The 23,544-nt window shown below is 34.6% G+C and overlaps 1 protein-coding gene across 5 annotated transcripts in view; it reads left to right on the top strand.

Annotated features, from left to right (window-relative positions):
• Nucleotides 1–23,544, top strand: part of PEX3 (peroxisomal biogenesis factor 3) — a 43,816-nt gene that overhangs the window by 14,004 nt on the left and 6,268 nt on the right. For 2 of the 5 annotated variants that reach the window (XR_015768299.1, XR_003611997.2), the window contains exons 4-13: nt 4,421–4,464; nt 5,874–5,998; nt 6,292–6,358; nt 6,467–6,521; nt 7,067–7,235; nt 9,576–9,646; nt 12,327–12,446; nt 16,891–16,987; nt 19,503–19,664; nt 20,911–21,051. Coding sequence is in view for 1 of the 5 variants with exons in the window: in XM_028121387.2 (XP_027977188.1) it covers nt 4,421–4,464; nt 5,874–5,998; nt 6,292–6,358; nt 6,467–6,521; nt 7,067–7,235; nt 9,576–9,646; nt 12,327–12,446; nt 16,891–16,987; nt 19,503–19,586 (832 nt within the window). In the remaining 4 variants the exon portion in view is untranslated. Of the gene's footprint in view, nt 1–4,420; nt 4,465–5,873; nt 5,999–6,291; nt 6,359–6,466; nt 6,522–7,066; nt 7,236–9,575; nt 9,647–12,326; nt 12,447–16,890; nt 16,988–19,502; nt 20,200–20,907; nt 23,357–23,544 lie in introns of those variants that run through there. The other 3 variants (XR_003611995.2, XR_003611996.2, XM_028121387.2) reach the window with 3 other exon arrangements.

Below are 23,544 nucleotides of genomic sequence, written 5' to 3'. Positions count from 1 at the left end.
ATATAGAGACTCATTTAGAAAAAATAGTGACTCTGTTACTGAATTCATTCTATTTTGTCTATGTATTTTTGCTCTACCTGGGGCACAAAGTATTTGGTCAACAATATTTATGTGTATTCTGGTTTTCATATAAATAGATCTTAAATCACTTTGACCTTATTCAGATATTTAATTATTGAGTGCTTATGGAATGTGTTCCTGAACCAGATGTTGTGAAGCTAAGTTATATTCAACATTGTGCTTCTTAAAGAGTTTAAGGTATAATAGGTAAAACATGTGAATATTTTGAGTAAGGCATATGAATTTACATTTTATATTATTAACAAAATGAAGTGCAATTTTTTTTTTGACAGAGAGAGACACAGCGAGAGAGGGAACACAAGCAGGGAGAGTGGCAGAGGGAGAAGCAGGCTTCCCACGGAGCAGGGAGCCCAATGCGGGGCTCCATCCCAGGACCCTGGGACCATGACCTGAGCCGAAGGCAAACGCTTAACAACTGAGCCACCAAGGCGCCCCATGAAGTGCACATATAACATGAGCATACAATAATGATAATTTACCTTACCATGACAGTTCACTGAGCACAAAGCATTTTTACACATAGGACTTCATATGTGGAGCACAGCATGTGTTGGGGTTTTGTAATTTAGTATGATGCTGTGTTCATTGAGGAGACTTCCAGAAGGAAATGGTTTCTTATTTTAATGAACAAGATGAAGGGAAATGGTTTCACTAAATAAATTTTAATCATTGTGACCTTATTGAAATATTCACTTTCCTTGTAATTACCTTCCAATAGCCAGGGAAAAGGAAGTATTATTTCTGGAGGGTCTCTCTGTGCTGAGCCCAGTACTAGATACCTCATTTTCACAATATCCTTGTGAGGCAGATATTACCATCTGTATTTTGCAGAGAGGAATTTACTACTCAGGTAAAATAACAAGCTAGAAAATTTATTTTAAAGCATTTTCTATATTCAGAGAATACCTCCCAAAATAACAATGGATTTGTTTACTTGGGATTTTTTAATCTGATTAAAGTATAATGCTAGTAATACAAATTTTATCATTTGTAGAGGGTGATGCATTTTCACCACTTAATAGTTATAAAGTTTAGTTTATAAATTAGTTCATATAATTACATACATAAGAAACATATAAGCATATTTCTCTTGGTCAAATAAATGCTTAATTACCACCTATAGGTACATAAGTAGAGGGTAAAGAAATATGTACATGGGGCACCTGGGTGCCTCAGTCGGCTGACTGTCCTCTGACTCTTGATTTTGGCTCAGGTCAGGATCTCCAGGTGGTGAGATGGAGCCCTGCATGGGGCTCCGTGCTCAGCAGGGAGTTAGCTTCTCCCCCTCTCTCTCTGCCCCTATCCCCACTCACTCTGTCTCAAATAAATCTTAAAAAAAAAAAAAAAGAAATATGTACAGGAGAAGTAGATAAAGAACAGAAATAGGTTTTAATTGCCTTAAGATTTGTCTTACTAGGGAGGTAAGACAAATGAAATAAATGAATAGCACTTTTATAAAAGCAGCATAATAACACGCAATAAATATAGTAGCATTCTTCCTTCTTGGTGACTGTTTCCTGCAAGGCCCTGTGTTGCCTATGTTTTGGAGGATTTGAGATAATTAAGGTAAGATCTCTTTCCCTTTAAGACTTTGTCACCCAAAGAAGGGAGTATATGACATAAATTATCATAATTCAAGACATATTGTGTTTAGTCCATGGTAAAAAGTGAAAGCAAAATGTGGGAGGCTAAAGAAGAAAGGGATTTATTATTTTGATGGATAACCCTGGACAGCTTTCAAGAAGAGGTGTCATTCCTCTTTTCTTAGTACACAAAATTTCTTAAATTCATGAGTTTATTATTCCTTATTCACTGTTTCCTTTTTTAAGTATCTGAATGTTATTTTTTTTCTTGCCTTTCTTTTGATATAAAATTATTGTTTGTAAGTTTGGGGTAAAAATGTCCATTTGAAAAATATTTGCATAAAGAGGGGCTTGAGCCCTTACAAAGCATGTTTAAATAAGGCCTTCAGGATTTAAGTACCTTGCAGGATTTACACCATACGTCTTGAACGTGGAAGGGGGTAACTGAAACTCTAGAGTCAGTTCAGTGGCAAAGAAAGATAAGAAGTTAGTAATATCCCACAACTGTAATGGTAATTCAGCTTTTTATTGAAATGTAAATTTATGTCTAAATATAATAATAAAGAATATGGGTTTGTAGTTTGTATATCTTTGTGGCTTTTTATTTCATTTTCCTTCTAATTCATTTTTATTGTATTTTACTAAAGTATCAGTCTGTGACATATTGGAAATAAGAAATAAAATTGGTCCTTCCATGTAAATGGTTTGAAAAGCACTGAACTCCATCTGTGTGGTATATCCACACAGCTGAGCACTATGCCATGGTGAAAAAAAGATGATTATGTTTCTGTAGAATGATCTCCAGGATATATTGTTATATATATACTTTAAAGCTAAAGAAAAATGTGTATAGTATGCTATCATTTATCTAAGAGGGCAGATATGAATATATATACATATTTGCTTATATAAGGCAAAACAGTGGTAAGTTAAAGTAAAAATTTTTAATAGTCACCCATGAAGAAGGGAGAGAATAAAGGGGACTATGAACAGACTTCTTTGAATATACTGTGCTGTGTAAATTTGACTTTGGAACCATGTAAATATTTTACGTATTTATAAAACTATATATAGTGTTTCCAAAGCGACGTCTAAAAAGAGATGGTAAAATAAATCAGATTAACCTAAATGTGTAGTTGCTGTTATAACCATAAAGTAGAAACTATGCCAGGTGCAAAGTCCCTAAAATTCTTCAGTATTGCTATTGCTGTTCTGAGACTCTTGTTCATAGAGGGAAGGATGAAGCAAATTAGTAATTACATTGGTTTCACTGATTGCTACTGTGGGCAAAAAGAAATATAGATAGATGTAAGATCAAGGAGATGAAGTTAAAAACCCTGTAGTTTTAACACACACAGTTACTAGCTTAGTCTACCAAAAGGGCTTAGAAACAGTGACCTATCTAGTAGCAATTAATATCCTTAATCGGAGATTGTAGTTACAGACTACCATTTTCTGCTACATGGAAGCAGGACTCTTTTTTTTTTTTTTTTAAAGATTTTATTTATTTATTTGTCAGCAGGAGCACAAGCAAGGGGAGAGGCAGGCCAAAGGAGAAGCAGGCTCCCCACTGAGTAAGGAGCCCGATGCAGGACTCCATCCCAGGACCCTGGGATCATGACCTGGGCCGAAGGCAGATGCCTAACCAATGAGCCACCCAGGCGCCCTGGAAGCAGGACTCATGGAGAAAGGGTGATTTTAAGTCTGTAGCAAGAATTGAACAAGATGAACCCACGGGGTGCTGGGTGGCTCAGTTGGTTAATTGTCCAGCTCTTGATTTGGACTCAGGTTATGATCCCGGGGTCCTGAGATCTAGCTCCGCAAAGGGCTCCATGCTCTGTGGGGTGTCTGCTTGGGACCCTTCCTCTCCCTCTCCTCCTGTCCCTTTCCCCTCCCGCCTTGTGCACTCTCTCTTTCTCTAAAATAAATAAACAAATCTTAACCAAAAAAAAAAAAAAGAGATGAACCCAGAACAACTTTTCTTGTCAGTAAGCAAAGAAGCTATCAAAGACTGACAGGGTAATGTCAAAAGGATTCAGGAGCCAATCTGAATAGTACCCCCAATGGTCAAAGATGGGCGAATTTGAACACCAATAAGAATAACTACAGTGAGCTGAAACATCAAACATCAAATATATATTTATATATATTTAAATTCTTATGTTTGTAACAATACTTTAAAACAAAAAATACCTTATTATTTACCTTTCTTTGAAGGATTACTGACATGCTTCATTATTTGTGAAATGGTAAATGAGGGAAAGAAATAAACATTTGTCTTGATTTTCCTGTATGATTTTATAATATAAATATATATGCATATGCTCTGAAGGAGGATAAAAATCAGAAGGATATATACCAATACACCAGTGAAAATGATTGTGTTTTTTTTTTAATATTTTATTTATTTGAGAGAGAGAGGCAGAGAGAGCGCATGAGCAGGGGGAAGAGGCAGAGGGAGAGGGAGAAGCAGGCTCCCCGCTGAGCAGGAGCCCAATGCTGGGCTCAATCCTAGGGCCCTGAGATCATGACCTGGGCTGAAGGCAGACGCTTTGAGCCACTCAGGCGCCCCGTGAAAATGGTTGTTATCATTGGTTACTGAGATTACAGGGTTTTTTACTATATTTACTATATTTTGTGGGCTTTGTTTCCTATGGTTCCTATAGTTATCCTGTAATATAATTAATTATAAAGATATAAAGTTCTAAGTTTTCTGTTAGATTACCTGATTACTATTCTCATGTTTTCTTCTTTAGGCCTTCAAACAAGTTGGAAATATGGGAGGATCTGAAGATAATAAGTAAGTCCCTACTTTGTATGACAGCGTATCTTTAAAATATTTATAAAGGGTAGGGGCGCCTGGGTGGCTCAGTCATTAGGTGTCTGCCTTTGGCTCAGGTCATGATCCCAGGGTCCTGGGATCGAGCTCCACATCGGGCTCCTTGCTCAGTGGGAAGCCTGCTTCTCCCTCTCCCACTCCCCCTGCTTGTGTTCCCTCTCTTGCTGTGTGTCTCACTGTTAAATAAATAGTAAAATCTTTAAAAATATATATATATTTATAAAGGGAAATTTTTATACTCCATTGTATGGATGACTCTTTTTTACCTCATAAAGTTGTTGTCCACATTAAATAATTCTCATAAAGGAAGTTGATCAATATCTGGTCCTAGAAAGTATTCAGGAAATATTAGTGGTGATGGTAGTATTACTCTTGTTATTGTTACAATATGTAAACCTGTCCTAGACCACATATGCCTACATTAGGTACTGATACCTGCAATATTATGCTTTTTTTGGAGAGAGAGAGAAAGAGTGCATGAGGAGACAGGGAGGGGCAGAGTATACAGTGTATACAGAGGATACACAATGGTCTCAGAACTTTACACTACCAAATATTCCTACATTTTCCCATCCATTCATGTGATCCTTATCAAATAAATCATGCTTAAGCTTTGCCTATTTAAAAATAAATTAAACCTTTATAGTACCATGTATTTCAGCCACCCCTTATATAATACCAAAGACTTCTACATTCCCTTTTCTTCTCTCCAGCTCATTCCTTGACACCCTATAGCCTGGCTTCTACTTCTGTGTCTCCACCCAAACATATCTCACAAGCACCAGCAGTAACTTTTGTGTTACTAAATCCACCAGACATTTTCCTCCTTCTAGACCTCTTGGCAACATTAAACACCTTTGCTTTCTCCTCTGTTTTGAACATTCTGTCCCAGGCTGCTGTGAAGCCTAGTCTCTGGGTATCCCCCATCTGTACTTTCTCCAGCCCTTAAATGGGCTCAGCCTCCTTTACCTGCCATTATAAGCTGGAGTTCTTCCATGCTCAGCCCTCCACTCTTAACTCTCAGCTAGCTCCCTGGACAGCTGAGAGTTCTGAGGCTGTAAATCTCAGTGTTTCCCAGTCCTTTTGTGTTCTCCTTTCTAAGCTAATAATATATAACCCTTTACTCAATATATTAGTTATTGCTTTTATTGGTTATTGTTTCAATTAAGAGATCATACCTAATTTACATTAAACAAGTTGTAAGGAGAGAGACTATGAGTATTTTGAATTGATATATTTTTGTACTTGAAACAGTTAAAAATGTATTTTTTAAAGTCATCTTGTAAAAAAAAAGTAACCATAGGGATAGTTTGTGATTTTACATATTTGTTTTAATAATAGTACCAAATGGTTTTCTTTTCTCTCTGAAGGTTTCACAAGAAGTATTGTAGCAGTATACAGTACTTGTATGCTGGTGGTTCTTTTGCGAGTCCAGTTAAACATAATTGGTGGATATATTTACCTGGATAATGCAGCAGTTGGCAAAAATGGCACGGTAAGTTTCATAGACTTACATAGATATTGCCGTTTTTTTCAAGATTTAACTGAATTTAACTGAATATTACTTATCCTGATAATTTCTGTAAAATAAATATCTTTGTATTTCATGTGATTGTAAACTTCTAGCATTATTTTTTATATTTTGAAAGTAGACTTTTTGTTATGTTAAAGAATACAGTTTTTTCCTATCATTTCAGGTCCTGAAAAATCTCAGCTCAAGTTATACTGAAAATATTATTTATATACTAATAATATTAGATAATTTAACCTTATTTCTATCTTGTACAGACAGTTCTTGCTCCTCCAGATGTCCAACAGCAATATTTATCAAGTATTCAGCACCTCCTTGGAGATGGTAAGATTCTTATTTGTGACCTGGAAGCTAATTTTAATTTGTTCATTTTTTATTATTGAGGAGTTCAAAAAGTGAACAAGGCTTTTATGTTTGTTTTTCCTTTAATAGGCCTGACAGAATTGATCACAGTCATTAAACAAGCTGTGCAGAAGATTTTAGGAAGGTAAGGCGTTTTGCATTGGCTTCTCTGACTTCCTGATTCTGGTGAATAAAAGAAAAATTAGAATTGTTCTCGTGAAGCTGGTGATCTGACAAATGGTGGTTTGTGAAATTCTTTGTAACCTTATACAGACACAGTCCTGAGATACTGCATCGTGAATCCATTTTCTACATTAGTGCCAACCTTTTGATACTAAGGGAAAAGATTTAATGTTTCATTGTTTATTGATTGACTTCCAAACAAACCAGAAATATTTGGGTCATAACATAAAACACCTACTTTAAAATCTGCCTCTGAGCCTTTTATCTTCCATTTATACTCGTAGTATCTATAATTACAGTGTGAATTTTCTTGTGAAATCTGCAGCAAGACTTGATGTGACTCTGTAATAATGACACTTAACTGATGGCTGATTTCTGAATCCACACTAGTGAGTTCAGTCAGCAGTTTCAGGTTTGACTAGCTCTCAGAGAGTAATCTGTTAAGAGTGTGATTAGGATGTGTTGTATAGTTTCAATTTATCCTGATTCCCTTTTCTCTGTTTCTAGCATTTCTCTTAAACATTCTTTGTCCCTTTTGGACTTGGAGCAAAAACTAAAAGAAATCAGAAATCTAGTTGAGCAGCATAAATCTTCTTCTTGGATTAATAAAGATGGATCCAAGTCTTTATTATGCCATTATATGATGCCAGATGAAGAAACTCCATTAGCAGTTCAGGTGATTAATTCATAACCATTTAACCAAACCAGTTACTCTATATTTTTAAAATTCTTTTACTATCTCTTGAAATTTAGATTTCTGAGGCTCTTGAAAGGTAAGTGATTAAAAGGCCTGTATTCCAATAACTTAAATAAAACTTCATTCATTTAGAAAACAAACAGCAATTAGGACTGATTTCTAATTAGAAACATAATTTTAGATATTGAGCTAATTTTTATTGAGTATTAGTTATGTGAAAGACATTGTGATGTATGATTCATACAAAAAATGAGTAAGACATATTCATTATATTTGGGGGAAGTGAGGAGACAAATTCAGTTTATGTGACTAAACCGTATTTATATGAGACCAAGTAGCAGAAGATAGAGCTGATAGCTGGGGCAAGATCGTGAAGAGTTTTATATGCCAAGATAAGGAGCTGAACTTCAGTGTATAGAAAAAGATAAATTTAACCAGGCCAGTACCACAATTACACATTCTGCTTTTTAAAATAAATCAATGAGGGCAGTATCAAAGTGGACTAAAGGAAATTTTAGTCATCCAGTTGAGAAACAAAGAAGGCCTAATCTAACAGTTATCAACTATGGTGTTGCTCCTTATTGGTGTGTCCTGGGCAGTTGTGATTTAAATTATTCATTGATTAAGAATAAGAAAAATGGAGCACCTGGCTGGCTTACTCAGTGGAACATGCAGCTCTTGATCTCAGGGCATGAGTTTGAGCCCCACGTTAGGTGTAGAAATAACTTAAATAAACTTCAAAAAAAAAAAAAAGAAAAATGTCAAAGATTATAGGTTATATACCTCATTTTAAAATATTGTTTTTTTTCATATATAAGCAGGTTATACCCATTCTTTACAGTTAAGAAAAGAATATCTCACTTGACAGCTGGGGTAGCCTTAAACCAGAGGCTCCTAAGCCATACCTTATCCTAGAGGCCCCATTAGAACAAAGACTACCATGGTTTTCATTGCCTGCTGTATTTCTGTCCCCAAAGATAGACCTGTTTGGGTGTCCAGAGACCCTGCCTTCATGAGTAGGCCAAAAAAAGGTTGCAGCCATTTAAGGGAACCCCATGACCTGCAGGATGGAGGCTAAACTGAACAAGCAGAATAGATGGAATGGAATTAATGAAAGAAACAGGAGAAAACTTACTTACAAATTCTAATCTCAAGGAGATGCAATAAGAGTATTAAAAAAACTTTCTGGAATGATAAAACAGTTTCCAAATTTTAAAATTCAACAGTGGAACTAAAAAAGAAAATTATTCAAAGAACAAGTGAGGAAAGGAATGACAGACCCAATCTTACCTGAACTGAATTAAACCCTGAAACTTTAGATTGAAAGGACACACAGAGCCCCAGTCTAGACTAGACTTGATGAAAAAAGACATATAAATTTTGATAAAATGTCCTACCAATTAAAGAAAAAAAAAATCCCAGGCCTCTGGAACCTCAAAGGACTATCTTTTTCTCTGTAAATATATTCCAGAAATGTGTTCAAGAGGGGCCAAATAAACAAGGCTCTTACAAAGTATAATTTTACTTTGACTCATTTTTTTAGTATAGTTGACACACAATGTTACATTAGTTTCATATATACAAAATAGTGATTCCACAGACTTATACATTATGCTGTGTTCACCACAAGTATAACTACCATATGTCCCCATACATCCCTATTATAATATCATTGACTATATTCCTTTTGCTGTGTTTTTTTATTCTCATGACTTACTTATTCCATAACTAGAAGCCTTTATCTCCCACTCCCCTTCACCTGTTTTACCCAACCCCTCCCCACCCTCCCTCTGCAACCATCAGTTTGTTCTCTATATTTATAGGTCTCATTCTGCTTTTGTTTTATTCATTTCTTTGTGTTCCACATATGAGTGAAGTCGTATGGTATTTTTTTTCTTATTTCACTTAGCATAAAACTCTCTATGTCCATCTATATTGTCTTAAATGGTACAATCTCATCCTTTTTATGGCTGTGTAATATTCCATTGTGTGTCTATATAGAAATATTGTATGAGCCAATAATTCTACTGTTGGGTATTTACTCAAGGAAAACAAAAACACTAATCTTATACATGCACTCCTATGTTTATTGCAACATTATTTACAATAACTAAGATTCTGACTCATGTTTTAAATAGTACTTATCTGTACATATGAACTTTTACAGTTTTCTTGAGTTTAAAAAACTCATTTCTTGATTGTTGATAAAACATAGACTTGTAGATTTCCCCAACTCTTGGGGTTTTTTAATGTGATTAGTTTCATCATAACTTTGTGCTAATATTTGAAACCCTAAAGTATAGCATTTTAATTTCACAGGCCTGCGGGCTTTCTCCTAGAGATGTTACAACTATTAAACTACTCAATGAAACTAGAGACATGTTGGAAAGGTATGTATACTGCATGTAACAGAAAACGTGTTTCTATTTTGAAGGTACTTATGACTCTTTTTTAGCTTTTCTTAAACAACATATGCAACCTAGTATCTTGTTAAAATAACATTTTGAATCTGTTCCCTGTCTTTAGGTAGGATTTCCTACCTAAACTAGTGTTTCTTTTTTTTTAAAGATTTTATTTACTTATTTGAGAGAGAAAGAGAATGAGAGAGAGAACATGAGAGGGGGAGGGTCAGAAGGAGAAGCAGACTCCCTGCTGAGCAGGGAGCCCGTTGTGGGGCTCAATCCTGGGACTCCAGGATCATGACCTGAGCTGAAGGCAGTTGCTTAACCAACTGAGCCACCCAGGTGCCCCAAAACTAGTGTTTCTTTTATTAAGGTGATGAGAGAAACAGATTTTTTTCAAGATGCCCATGCTTTCCTCAACCTACTTCCTTAGCCTAGAGATTCTGAAATGCTAGTTGAGGGACTAAAAGATAGTTAGCATTTATATTTTGAGAAAAGCTCTCGGTTGATTCTGGTATACCCAGTGTATTAGTAAATATTTAACAACTAGCTCTGTAAAACAAACAAACCAGAAACTGAAATTGTAGCTGCAGCAGTTCTGACTACCAACTTGAAATCACTTGATACTGACTTGAGATGGGGAGAAATGCACTTTCAAGCCAGAGGTAGCCAGCTCCAGCTAATCCTCATGTATACCACATGCACACATATGTGATGTGTGTACACTCCCCCCCCACACACACACATACTCAGTTTTGAGATCTACCCCCCCCCCCAGTTCTCTCAGGATAGACTATAATGTCCCTAAAACTTTGAGTGATAAAAATTTCACATCTTCCCTAAATTAAGTATTACTGTTTTAAGTCACCCAGAAGACAACCAGGGTGTTAAAAATAGAGAAAGCACCAGACTATGCATTAGAAGACGGGAAGACCTAGATTCAAGTTGGGCTTTCCTGTTTATTAGCTGTTCAGCATTGGTTGAGCCACTTAAATTCTTTGAGGTAGTTTTATCATTGTAGCATCTGAGTAGTAATACCAGTCTTACAACACTTTATCTTATGTGGTTAAAATACCAAAATTTCTTTTATTCTAAAGATAATTTAGGACCATTTTCTCTAGTTGTATTTTCTGAGGAAATTATATCCTCTGCTTGTAAGATATTTTCATGATTGTGACAAAAATCAGCAAATTTGAAGGTTAACTCAGCTATTGAATCTACTGTCTGAATTCATCAAGTTCTAGTCTCTTGACTTTCTGCAATAGCCATCTGCACATTTTTTCTTACTCGGATTTCCACCAAATCACTCCACAAAATGCTAGAAAAGGTCATCAGTGATCTCTTGCCAAATCCATTCAACCTGTAATGTTCATCTTACTTGGCCTTTCTCTGATAATTAACACTGTTGATCAAGTCTTTCTTAAAATTCTTTTCTCAAGTGGCTTCCATGACAGTGTAATCTAATTTCTCTCCACATTGTCAGATTATTTCTTCTTAGCTTCCTCTATGTCCATCTTTCTATAAACATCAGTTTTCTAAGGTATTTGTTCTTATTTCATCCTCAGCTGTCCCGAACAATTTCATATTCCCCCATTCAACCACTGTCTGTATGCTAATAATTCCCAAATTTATAGCCCCTAGGCCAACACTCCCATGAGCTTGAGATTTCTAGATGTCAAAGATCAAACTAATCTCTTCAACTAGGTATTTTCTATCTTTATAGTACATATATATTATTCTGTATATCAAAGAGGTTTTGGGGCTCTGGGTGGCTCAGTAAGTTAAGCATCCAACTATTGATCTCAACTCTTCGCTATCCTTTTTGGATAGAGGATCTTAGGGTTTTAAGTTCAGGCCCCATGTTGGGCTCCACACTGGGCATGGAACCTACTTTAAAAAAAAAAAAAAGGTTTTGTGAGGTACTTACATGGTGTAACAAAAAGAGCTTGGACTTTAAGATCAAAAAGGCCTGGGTTCAAATTCTAGCTCTCCCATTTACTAATTACATACCTTTGGACAAATTTCTTCATTTCTAAGTATCCAGTTTCTCATCTGCACATGATAATAAAAGTTTCTATCTCACTGGGATGTCACAACAGAGTATGTAAAGCAAACCAATATCTGTGACTATAAGATGATACCTCTTCAAGAGTTTCCTAAAGAGGGGCACCTGGGTGGCTCAGTCAGCTAAGCGTCTGCCTTTGGCTCAGGTTGGGTCCTGATCTCGGGGTCCTGGGATCAAGCCCCGCCTTGGGCTCTCTGCTCAGCGGGGAGCCTGCCTCTCCCTCTCCCTCTGCCTGCCCCTCCCCCTGCTCGTGTGCTCTCTCTCTCTTTGTCAAATAAATAAATCTTTAAAAAAAAAGTTTCCTGAAGAGAAGTAATACTGTTATTGATATTTTTGAAAACACATTGTACAAAGTGCTGGATGATATAAGAAAATCTCACAAAATGGATGAAAATTCTCATTGCGTTGTGCGAAATAATAAGCTCTTTTTTATGCTTAATTGTTAAAGATTAACTCCTTGATATATTCTTACAGTGTTTTAGGCTATAAAAAATAGGTTGTGACTAGAAATGTTGGTGGCTGTCAAAGATAACATAGTAACTGAATTTATTTCCTTTTCCATTGAAAATCTAAAAAGCAATTTATCCTTCTTATTTTGTATAGTCCAGATTTTAGTACAGTTTTGAATACATGTTTAAACCGAGGGTTTAGCAGACTGCTAGACAATATGGCTGAGTTCTTTCGACCTACTGAACAGGACCAACATAGCAACTCCATGAGTAGGTAAGATGACAAAAAATGTTATGTATCTAATGAATACTCTAATAAAAGAGTGCTTTGGATGTGTTTATATTTTGTTCCAGGTAATAAAAAAAAATCTTAGAGGATAAATTTGATTGATCATCTGTCAACAAATTCAACTCCCTTAAGGCAATGACTCCATAAAAGCTCCTTCTGGATTCAATATTAAAACTTTCATTTCTTCCCCAAATTTTGCCACTATATGGAAATAAGTTGTGAAACTACCTTTCTGTAAGCCAAATTCCAGTTCTTGGGGTTTTTTTTAATTCTTTAGAATATAAAACTGAAAATGTATTTAATTACTATAAGCCATAATTGACCCACATAATTCAGTAGTTTGGTCATTAAAATAACCAGGCATTCTTGTTATAAATTCCCATTTGATGAATTATCTCTTACTTCACAACTATTCATTTTTAGCTCTTATTGCAGGATTGGGAGTATTTAGTTAGTGCAATTGTTAGTAATTTTAATCACAATTATTTCTAAGTCATAAATTAATACTGCTAAAATATATCATACGGTTTTATTATATCCTTAGCTCAACATGAATATTTTGGGTCTCCTAGTAGAATTTATACTCTTTTAAGAACCTGTTTTGTAGTTTTTTATTAAACTCAGATAATAATAAGTACTAAACCAATGTTTACTGGCTATAAACTAGTCCATTAAAATGAAGAGAAACAGTAAGTGATATGCAGTATATATGTGCAGTATCCAATTTAATTCTTAAATACATACGGCAAGAAATTACTCAATTCTCTGGAACCCTTCTTTATTGTATAAAAAAGAATAATTTCCAATTAAAATTGAGGATATGGAATACTTAGAGCAATAACATTTATTTTCTTAAACAATTTAAATATCCCCCTAAAATTTTTTTAGTATTTCTTTAAGTTATACAAAAATAAATTTCAGCCCCTATATACTCCCTAAATCAAGGTGCTCCAATTAATAAAAGTTGACTATAATTTCTACCTAGTAAGGTGTTAGTTATTTCCTGAGTAGTGATAAAGAATTGTAATAGTTGTTTTAACACAAATACTTGACCTTATACCCTAAAGAATTACAAAAGTTGTGTTGTAACCACATCAGCCATTGATGGTCTTCCTTTTTGAACTCCTACAGTACTCCATACTTTACTTTCCCATACAACCTACGTTTTTCACCTAGAACTGGAATCATATTCTTCAGTTACATTTTAAGCCTCCTCTCAAGGTCAGAGACTATCTAATGCCCTTTCATATTTCATTACATACACTAGGTATTCAGTCGGTATTTCCTGTCAAGTTTTTTCTCTTCTGTATCGGTAATCAACTTCATACTCCATGATTCAATACTAGAAATATTTCCATTATGCCTTGTGTTATTCCTTTTATTTAAAATGTAGTGAAAGTTCTAGCCATCACAGTAAGTCAAGAAAAAAGATTTTCAGTTTTGGCAAAGAGACAAAATGATCTAGAACCCTCAAGAGAATCAACTGAAAAAGTGATGCTAACTAATACAAGCTCAAATTATATATATGTGTGTGTGTGTGTGTGTGTGTGTTATATATGTGTATATTCCTGTATATACTATATATATAACATATACACATAATATATTCAAGAAATTATTGAAAAAGTAAGCAATAAATAAACTCTCCTTATAAAACATATAAGGTGAAATTATTAGAATAATATGTTACTCATAATAGATAAACCAATGGAATAGGATGTAAAATCCAGAAACAGGCTCTAAAATATACAGGGAATTAGTACATTAGGGGTGAGGAAGAGATGTATTATTTAGTAAATTATAAGACAGAGTAGTCATTTTACAAAAACTAATGTAAAATAATAAAGTTAGACACTTATGTACCACACACATAGCCAAAAACATTAAGGAGGTTTAAACAATAAAAACAAATGAACAGCTGAATATTTGTCAGAATTCAAGATGGAGAAAGTAGAGAACTTTACAAAAGACAGTGATAGGTTTGGCTGTAAAATGTAAAACTTACAGATCAAACAAGCTTTATTAGCTTTATAATTGGTATTAAATGCAATGATATGTTGGGGGAAATGTTTGCAAATTGTATATATTATACAAAGAGGTTAATAGCATTATGGACATATCAGTTAAGGAAGGAAACACCCAAAGAAAGAAATGGTCATAGACACAAACAGATAACTCAGAAAAGAGAAGTAGAAGTGCCAATTTTTCCATTCATCTAGCATCTATTTGTTGTACACCTACTATGTATCAGGCACTGTACTAAGTCTCTGTCCTCATGGATCTTACAATAGAAGAGAAATAGACAATAAACATAATTGTACAAACTGTGATAAGTGTTAAAAGGAATTGAACATATGATAAAAGTATTTGACAAACATGGAAAGTCAAGCAGCCTCCTTGAGGAAGTAATTTGAACTGAGAACTAAAAGATGAGCATCTATTAAATACGGCCTTGGACTGGAGTGGGGCAGTTGACATTTAGGGCAGAAGCCACAGGGCAAAGACTTTGAAAAGAGGACCATGGTACACTTGAGGACCTGGAAGAAGCTGGTGTAACAGCTGAACAGCTGGAACTAGGAAGAGGGGGAGTGTGAGATCAAGTTGGAGAACTGAGCACGTACAGATTATGGTTGTCAGCTTGAGTGCTGGAGAACCACTAGAGAGAAGTGGCAGGAGAGTTACATGATGGGATTTACTCTGTAGGATCACTTGGATTGCTCTGTGGAAAAGGAATTGAAAAAGGAGAATGGGGGTGGGATATAGCAGTGGATGAACGAAGACCTGTATTGATTGACTCCGCAAGTATATATTGAGCACATACTGTGCACCAGGCCCTTTGCTAAGTACTGGGATAATACAGTGAGTTAAATAGACATGGTGTATCTAACCTCACAGACATTGTATGATAGCGGTGTCTTCAGTTTCTATTGAAGAAAAATTAATGTACAAAGAGAGACATCCAATAAAAAAAACTTGACAGATTTTGAAAAATGCCACCATAAAGGACAATAATGCATAATTTTCTCAGGAATACATAAATCTCTCCATTCCTTTTTCTTTTTATGCATTGCCTCAAATCTCAGCATAGCATACTGGTTAGACAAAATAGCTTCAGCATTTTCATGGTGTTTAAAAGGAAATTTCTAGTGTAGCCTCAGGTATATGAAGTATTGCATTTAATGTAATAAACCTCAGTCTATAACCCACACACAAAAATTATTTCATCATTGTTTACAAATTGTTTCACACTGAACAGTCATTATATCATCCATAATCACACAAACATTCATTTATTCCCCCAAAAAATGATTGTTGAGCACTTACAAGTTAAAAGGTCACTGCTATAGTCCAGACAAGAGAAACTGCTTAGTCTGGATTAGTTTTGGCAAGGGGAGAGGTAGACACACTTAGGAAATATTTAGGATTGTGGGGGGATTCGATATAGTCAGGATAGAGAAGTGCCAAGGTAAAAAGCCCAGGTCTCCTCTTACACAGCCAGATAGATGATGGTGTAGTTCACTGGAGTAGGGAGGAGAAACATTCCACATTGCTAGTAATTGAGAAAAACACAGACTAAAGCTGTAAGAAACCATTTGAGCTATCAGACATACCAAGATTTTTTTAAAAGCTGATACTTGATGTGGAAAGAGGCATAATGGAGCAGGTTTTCTCACACACTGATGGGGAAGCAGAGGACATCTGTCAATATACATTATAAACCTTAAAAATATTCATAACCTTAGGGCACCTGGGTGGTTCAGTCAGTTAAATGTTCAACTCCTGATTTGGGCTCAGGCCGTGATCTCAGGGTCCTGAGACCAAGCCCCACCTCAGGCTCTGCCCTCAGTGGGAGTCTGCTTGGACTCTTTCTCACTCTATATCCTCCCCCAATTTGTGCTCTCTCTCTCTCTCTCTCTCTCTCTTAAATAAATAAATAAATAAGTAATAAAATTAAAAATCATACCCTTTGACCCAGTAATTCTGTGTTAATACAAAGAACTGTTTAAGGAAAATTAGGCAAAAACTTAAATGCCCAACTCCAAGGAGCTAGATCTAAATTGTCACAGCTAGAGGATGAATTATCTTTATAATCATTAAAAACTAGATTAAAACTTTAGAAGAACTTTTAATAAGATGCAAAAATGTTCATAATAATAAAAATACAAAACAGTATTGCTGAGGAGGTTATATAGTCTTGTGTTTAAAAGACACACAAAATAGCAAGATATGTATAAAAATTACTGGAAAAAAATAACCATGATGTCAGTTACAGTTGTTATTTCTAGGGGGTAGAATTATGTGTGATTTTTATTTTCTTCTTAGTACGTTTCTGTGAGTGTTCTTCAGTGACTGTATTGTACTATAATTAAAATGTTAAGTTCCCATAAGGTAATTTCAGAAAATAATTATTACTATGATGATTTTTCAGTCTTTCCAGTGTCAGCCTGCCATTAGCTAAGATAATTCCAATAGTAAATGGACAGATCCATTCAGTTTGCAGTGAAACACCTAGTCATTTTGTTCAGGTAAGAAGGAAGTTTGGGGGTATTATTAAAAACATTGTATCTTTGGTTGTGGTTATATTTATCTGAAATAAAATTACATTTCTCTCCTGTGGTATTTGTTCAAAGAAACCAGAAATTTAAAATCACATGTAGAGTATGGTAGAATGCCCCATGAAAGCAGCAGTGTATCATGGCAAATTTATGAGGTTGTGAATACCTTTCTCTGGGTTACAGTCCAACACCAATTAGCCTGCATTTTTAGTCCACATACATTCTGGTGGTCAGTTGAACTTACTGTGTTAATATTTTGCATTAAACTATTGGTAATAAGATTGAGCTGTAAGATTAGTGATCCAGTTCCACAAATTTTGAGGAAAACTAAAAAATTTTTGTGGAGAAGTAAAGCATTTTAGATTTAATAAATATGACTATTAATAGTGCACCAATAATCTTCTGAAAAGCTGCATAAGACAGTACTACCTATAACTCCATCCTTTCTTAGAAAAGCATTTTGGAATGCATTAAGACTGATACTATTGAAATAGTAACTTTGAATCCACACAGTTTTTTTTTCTGAGTCACTTGCAAACTTGGATTAGAAAACTTGGTTTAGAAGACTAAAACTTGTATTAGAAGTAAAAACTTGTTTGCGGGGTACCTGGGTGGCTCAGTCAGTTAAGCCTCCAACTCATGATCTCAGTTCAGGTCTTGATCTCAGGGTCATGAGTTCAAGCCCCATGTTGGGCTCCACACTGGATGTGGAACAACTTAAAAGAAAAAAAAAAAAAGGTAAAAACTTGTTTGCAATACACCTCAATTCGAAACTACTGCAGTAATGGACAGTAAGAAGACTCTAAAGCCTAAGTGTCAGGATGGCATCTTCTCAGTACCATGTGTCTCAGACAAGTTAGATTGTCTTCCTTGTATTTTCTACTTGGGAATGTGAAAAGCACTGAGACTACAGACTACTACTTCTTTCTGTGTATAGTATCATCAGTTTGTCCTTTACGTGTCCTTTACATGCTTATTTTCCCTTACTGTTCTCTTTTGTCTTCTGTGTCATCTTTCTCACCCGTGACAGTTAGACATTCATATTGCAGAAGGAAGAGTGAGTAAGACTGATCTCATTTTAAAGTTTAATTTAAGCTTAATTTTTTAATTAAAAACTTGGTTTAAATTTTTAATTTAGTATTAATTTTCATATGTATATCAGTGAGAGAAAAAAGGTAACTTCTGGCATTTAAACCTTAACTTTACCTTTCTCCACTTTCATAAAAGTCTCTGGCTTCATCAGTAGGCTGTTCATCTTGGCAACAAGTGGGAAATACAACCAAGCATAATATACATGTACTACATTAATTAAAATCTGAATAATTGATAACAAAAATGAAAGATTTCAATCTAATAAAAACACCAATTATATTGTTAAAGTTTTTGAGCATGACTGAATGTAGATTAAACTGATATACACTATTGATTGACAAGACTCCCACCAGTTCTTTTAACCATAATTTCTATGAGTTAAAATGCCGCATTGCCTTCAGAGAATTTAATCATTAATTTATTGAGATCAAGACTTGTCTATAGCTCACTTGGGGTTTTCTGATACTTAAAAGAGGGAACACAAAAGACAGTTTCACTTACTGTTTCTCTCATGCTCACAGGGGCACTCAAATGCTTCTGTGTCATGGATCTTTTCACAATCCGGTGAAGCCTGTGGACCCCTTCTCAGAATAATGTCTATAAATGCATATTACAAAATACATAGGTTTTAAAGAAAACCAATTGCATACAGTTTTCAAAATGCTTTTTAAAATCAAAGTTATGAAGAAGCAGCATTGCTTTTTAGTTCACGCATTAAATAAGCTATAACAGCAGTTCATGCAACTTCCACAACTATCATACATGAAAATGTCTGATTTCTATTGAAGACAAAGTCATAGGCCATGCTAGTACTATCACAGTTGGTTGGCAATTTCCTAATTGAAAGAAATACTAGATTTTAGTTAAAGGTTAATGAAAATAAAAATTTTTTATTTTTACATTTATAAATCTCTTAACCCTTGTTCTAAAGTGTCTATGTGCAGTTTATGTATGTGTATGCAATAATATATGACATGCTACATGTATTCTATGTTAGATCTTCTAAAAAAGTAATATACCTCACAACCATGTTACGTCAGCTTCTAACGAAAGTACTTTTAGATTTGTATCTTTAGTACTGTAATCATTTATTCAACAGATAACGTATCTAGCCCTTGGCACACATAAAAGTCCATCTGAAGACTGTTTTGGGTCTTCTTCTCAAAGTCACACTTGAATACTTACCATACTCACCAGCCTTCACATAAGAACCGAAACAGTAAATATCTCCTAGAATTTATTATAAGAAAAAATATTCCTTTCATTAAATGATTTTCTTTTTGGCCTTAATGCCATAAAACTTAGAGCTAAATTCATTGCTCAAATTACAGATATGGATTCATATTATCTATTCTTCTTACAAATTGTAATGTTTTACTGTCATCTTTGCTAGGATCTGTTGATGATGGAGCAAGTGAAAGACTTTGCTGCTAATGTGTACGAAGCTTTTAGTACTCCTCAACAACTGGAGAAGTGATTTCTTTTCCTTCAAGAAAAACTACAATGGAATTCATTTACTTTTAAAAATACACTGAATAAATCAACTATATATAGGGTAATGATTTGTTACCAAAATGCCTAATAAAAATATATTCTTAATCAAAGTCTTCATTTCATAATAAAATAGATTTATTTGGCATCTTAATATTATTTTTTTAAAGTCACCAACAGACTAGTTTTTGTGGGCATATCTGAGTGTACACAGTGCAAATATTTGTTACACCGTGGATACTAGTTCCAAGCGGACTATAAAACTAGTGTAGATCCTTTTTTTAATATTATAGAAATATAATATGCATTAATACTGAGAAAAAATCTGAGAAATAAGTGTGAAGTTTAGAAAAAATGTACTATTTAACTAATCATAAAGTTCACTGGGCTGCAGAATAGATGAGGAAATCAGACTTTTCTCCAGTTACTCTTCAAAGGTATAAATTATTTATCTTAAATAAATCTGATGAAGGACTTTTATTTTTATGGAAATCAGTGAATTTAACAACCATCATCAGTAATTTTTTTCTTTACTATTGTTAACAATCCTTGGAAATTAGGTATTGATTCAGAGGCTAAAATTGTGCTGATGCAGTTTACTCAACAGCTATTATTAGCTATATAGTTTCATTCATTTTTATGTAAATAATTTTAATAACTTTGTATTGATTTTGAGACAGTAAATATCTTATTGCAATAAAATATTTTAGTAAAATATGGTTTTGTTGAGTTAATACCTTACAGCCGTTAATTTTATTTGTCCCATAGCATTTTTTGCTGTTATTTTGGGAGAATATGCTAGTTTTCAAGTTTTATTTTAACTGGTAATATAATTGATGCTTTCTTTTAGCTTTTTTGTTTAGAAAAAATAAATAGCATTTCCTTCTGAAAAGAAGTAATTCATTGTCTCTAGTTAAATCTATATTCTGTATTTATAAGGGTAATTAGGGCAGAAATAAATGAATCATCAGTATATTAGATACATTTTCAGTAATAAGAGAATATTTTCAGTGATATCGCTTTATGTTCCTCCAACATAACATATAGCTAAGTAGTAGAAGGTACAAAATGAATTGTGAAGTCTCTTCTAAGGCGAGGCAAGGCCCAAAGTCAACCCTTAGGGAGTCTATGTCTACAGTGTTTAAAAAAAGAAAAGAAAAATCAGATGTAAAAGTGGTGAGGAGAGCAAATGCTTCTCTTCAAAATTTGACAGAATATAGTGATATTATTTTCTAATAGGGTGACGGAAAAACTGCATTTTGGAAAATTAGTGAATGTGTATGTAATAGGGCATGCATCTCTTCCAGCAGTATTAACCCAGGATTTCATCCAAGGAATATTTGAGACTGAACAGGTGTGGCCTTATAAATGGATCAAAATCTGGTCAGCTGAAAATTTTCACCTGGAGTCCTCTACATCTGTGGAGTTGTGGCAGTTGAAGAGATGACAAGGTAAAAACCACATGTATTTGAAGCTAATTGACATTACAGATTTGTCTTCAACTAGTACAGTAAGAGCCCTCTTGCCTGGGACCCTTAGTTGTTTGGTTCATCCAAAAGGTCACTTGAAACAGGGTATCACACAAAAAACTTATTCTTAGGGGCGCCTGGGTGGCTCAGATGGTTAAGCGTCTGCCTTTGGCTCAGGTCATGATCCCAGGGTCCTGGGATCGAGCCCTATGTCAGGCTCCCTGCTCAGTGGAGAGTTTGCTTCTCCCTCTGCCCCCTCCCTGCTCATGTGCATGTGCGTTCTCTCTCTCTCTCTCTCTCTCTCACTCTCACTCTCTCTCAAATAAAATCTTTAAAAAAACCTTATTCTTACATATTTTAACTTAAAATATAAATATTCTTTGTCAATTATTTAATTTAGGACCCAGGTCTTGTCTTTTTAGTATAGGTCTGCTTATAGGCGTCCTCTAATTATCTTTCTTGTATAAATCATATGGATTGCATTACATTATATAGTTGTGAATCAGGGATACAGAATTTTTGTAGATTTTTGCTATATTTTCCTCCAGTCTTTTAGAACTGTTTCGCCCACAATTAATCTACCAATACCTTTAAATTAAAAAAAACACACACACACTTTTTTTTTAAGATTTTATTTTTAAGTAATCTCTACCCAATGTGGGGCTCAAACTCACAACCCCGACATCAAGAGTCACATGCTCCTTTGACAGCCAGCCAAGCTCCCCTAAAAAAAGCAACACACTTTTATCTAGTCTTTCCAAAGTTCAGCTTGCTTTTTGCAGACACTACAACTCTTCAAACTCATGTTATGACAGTTTGTATAATCATGATAAAAAGTTCAACTGGCATAATCAGTTTGTTTGATAACTTTTAATTTCCTAGAGCCACTGTAATGAATTATAACTAATTGAGTGACCTAAAACAACAGAAATTTATCCTCTCACCATTCTGGTACTTGGAAGTCCAAAATCAAGGTGTCAGCAGGACCGTGCTCCCTCTTGCTCCCACCTTGCTTCCTTAGGGAAGACCATTCAATCCTTTTTTGGCTCTCCCAGCTTCTGGTGGCCCAAGTGTCCCTTGTCTTATAGCAGCAAACTCCAGTCTCTCAGTCTTCACATGGCCTTCTCTGTGTGTCTGTTTTCTTTCTCTCTTATAAGGATACTCTCATTTAGGACCCACTTACGTATAGTATGATCTTATCTCAACACTTACTTTAATTACATTTACAAAGACACCATTTCCAAGATCACGTTCTTGGCTTCCAGGTGAACATGAATTTTTGGGAAATACTATTCAACCCACTATAGTCACAAACTCAACTCAGCTTGGTAGACATATGTTGCAACAAGTAGAAATCGAAGTAAAGGGTGTGCCAGACAGAAAGAAGTCTATTAACTGAAAGCATGTAGCTTGCCCTAGGAACCAATCATCTGTATGCTTTTCCAAGGAGATGGAGAACATCAGTTAACCCAGTAAATTGGCTGAATGGAGATTACTTAAAACTGCTTCTACTTTTTCTCCTTCAAACTTGTATAAATGTTTGTTACTATGTATATATAAAAATTTGATAAGACCATTTATTTTATTTGCTTGGAAGGTAGGAAGATTTTATCTAACCAGGTCTTTCACTTACAAAACTGAAATGAACAGAAGGCAAAACGTCTGTCTTATCTTCTGTTGTCTTGATTCATATTCAGTTGAATAGCCTGTTTTAGAGTAATTGTGTTGCTTGAATATGACACTCATAAGAAAATGAGATAGAATCTTATTAAAGTGGTATCCATATTTAAAATACCAATGTCTACATTATTCAGTCTAATAATCTAGTTGGCTTTGCCTTCAATATTTCTCTAGTCATTAAAGGAAAATCAGAAGGTACTGAAATTCAAATCAGGCCATTTTGTACCTATTTAAGCACTCTGGGAAAAGGATTATTTGATGGGAGGATAAAAACTATTGGCTTAGGTAATGAGAGGTCTGATTTCTAATTACCCTTACTATAGTTCTTGCCCTCACATCACAGATATTTTTTTATATAGTTGGGTTAAATGCTGAACTGTATTTTGTCATTTAGCTCCCTCATAGCTACCAAATAACTAAACTTCCAGTTTTTGTTTTTGCTTAGTATAGTGTTTGGGATCATATAAATCTATCCAAGCTGGATCTCTAATAAAATATTAATTGGGATTTAGAACTATTAACATATTTATATATGTAAATACTTTGGCATGGTTTCAAAAATTGGTGATTTTAGGAACTTCAGCAATGTGTAATTTTTTTAAAAGTTTTCAATGTTAGCATGATTTTAGGAAATAAATATGTACTTTGATTTCATTCTCTATTTGAAGCATTTTTTGGAAACAATGACATGTCTGCATTTGATGAATGTAACAAAATGGAACCTGCAGTACTTCAAATAAAGATCTGGCCAATTAAACATCTTTTGTTGAGGAGAGCAAGTTCTCTAATCAGTGT

Source organism: Eumetopias jubatus, unplaced genomic scaffold, assembly GCF_037043125.1.
Source record: "Eumetopias jubatus isolate StellerSeaLion01/CBP00866 unplaced genomic scaffold, mEumJub1_p1.0 scaffold_6, whole genome shotgun sequence".
NCBI lineage: Eukaryota > Metazoa > Chordata > Mammalia > Carnivora > Otariidae > Eumetopias > Eumetopias jubatus.
This window is presented reverse-complemented; position numbering and strand designations above follow the sequence as displayed.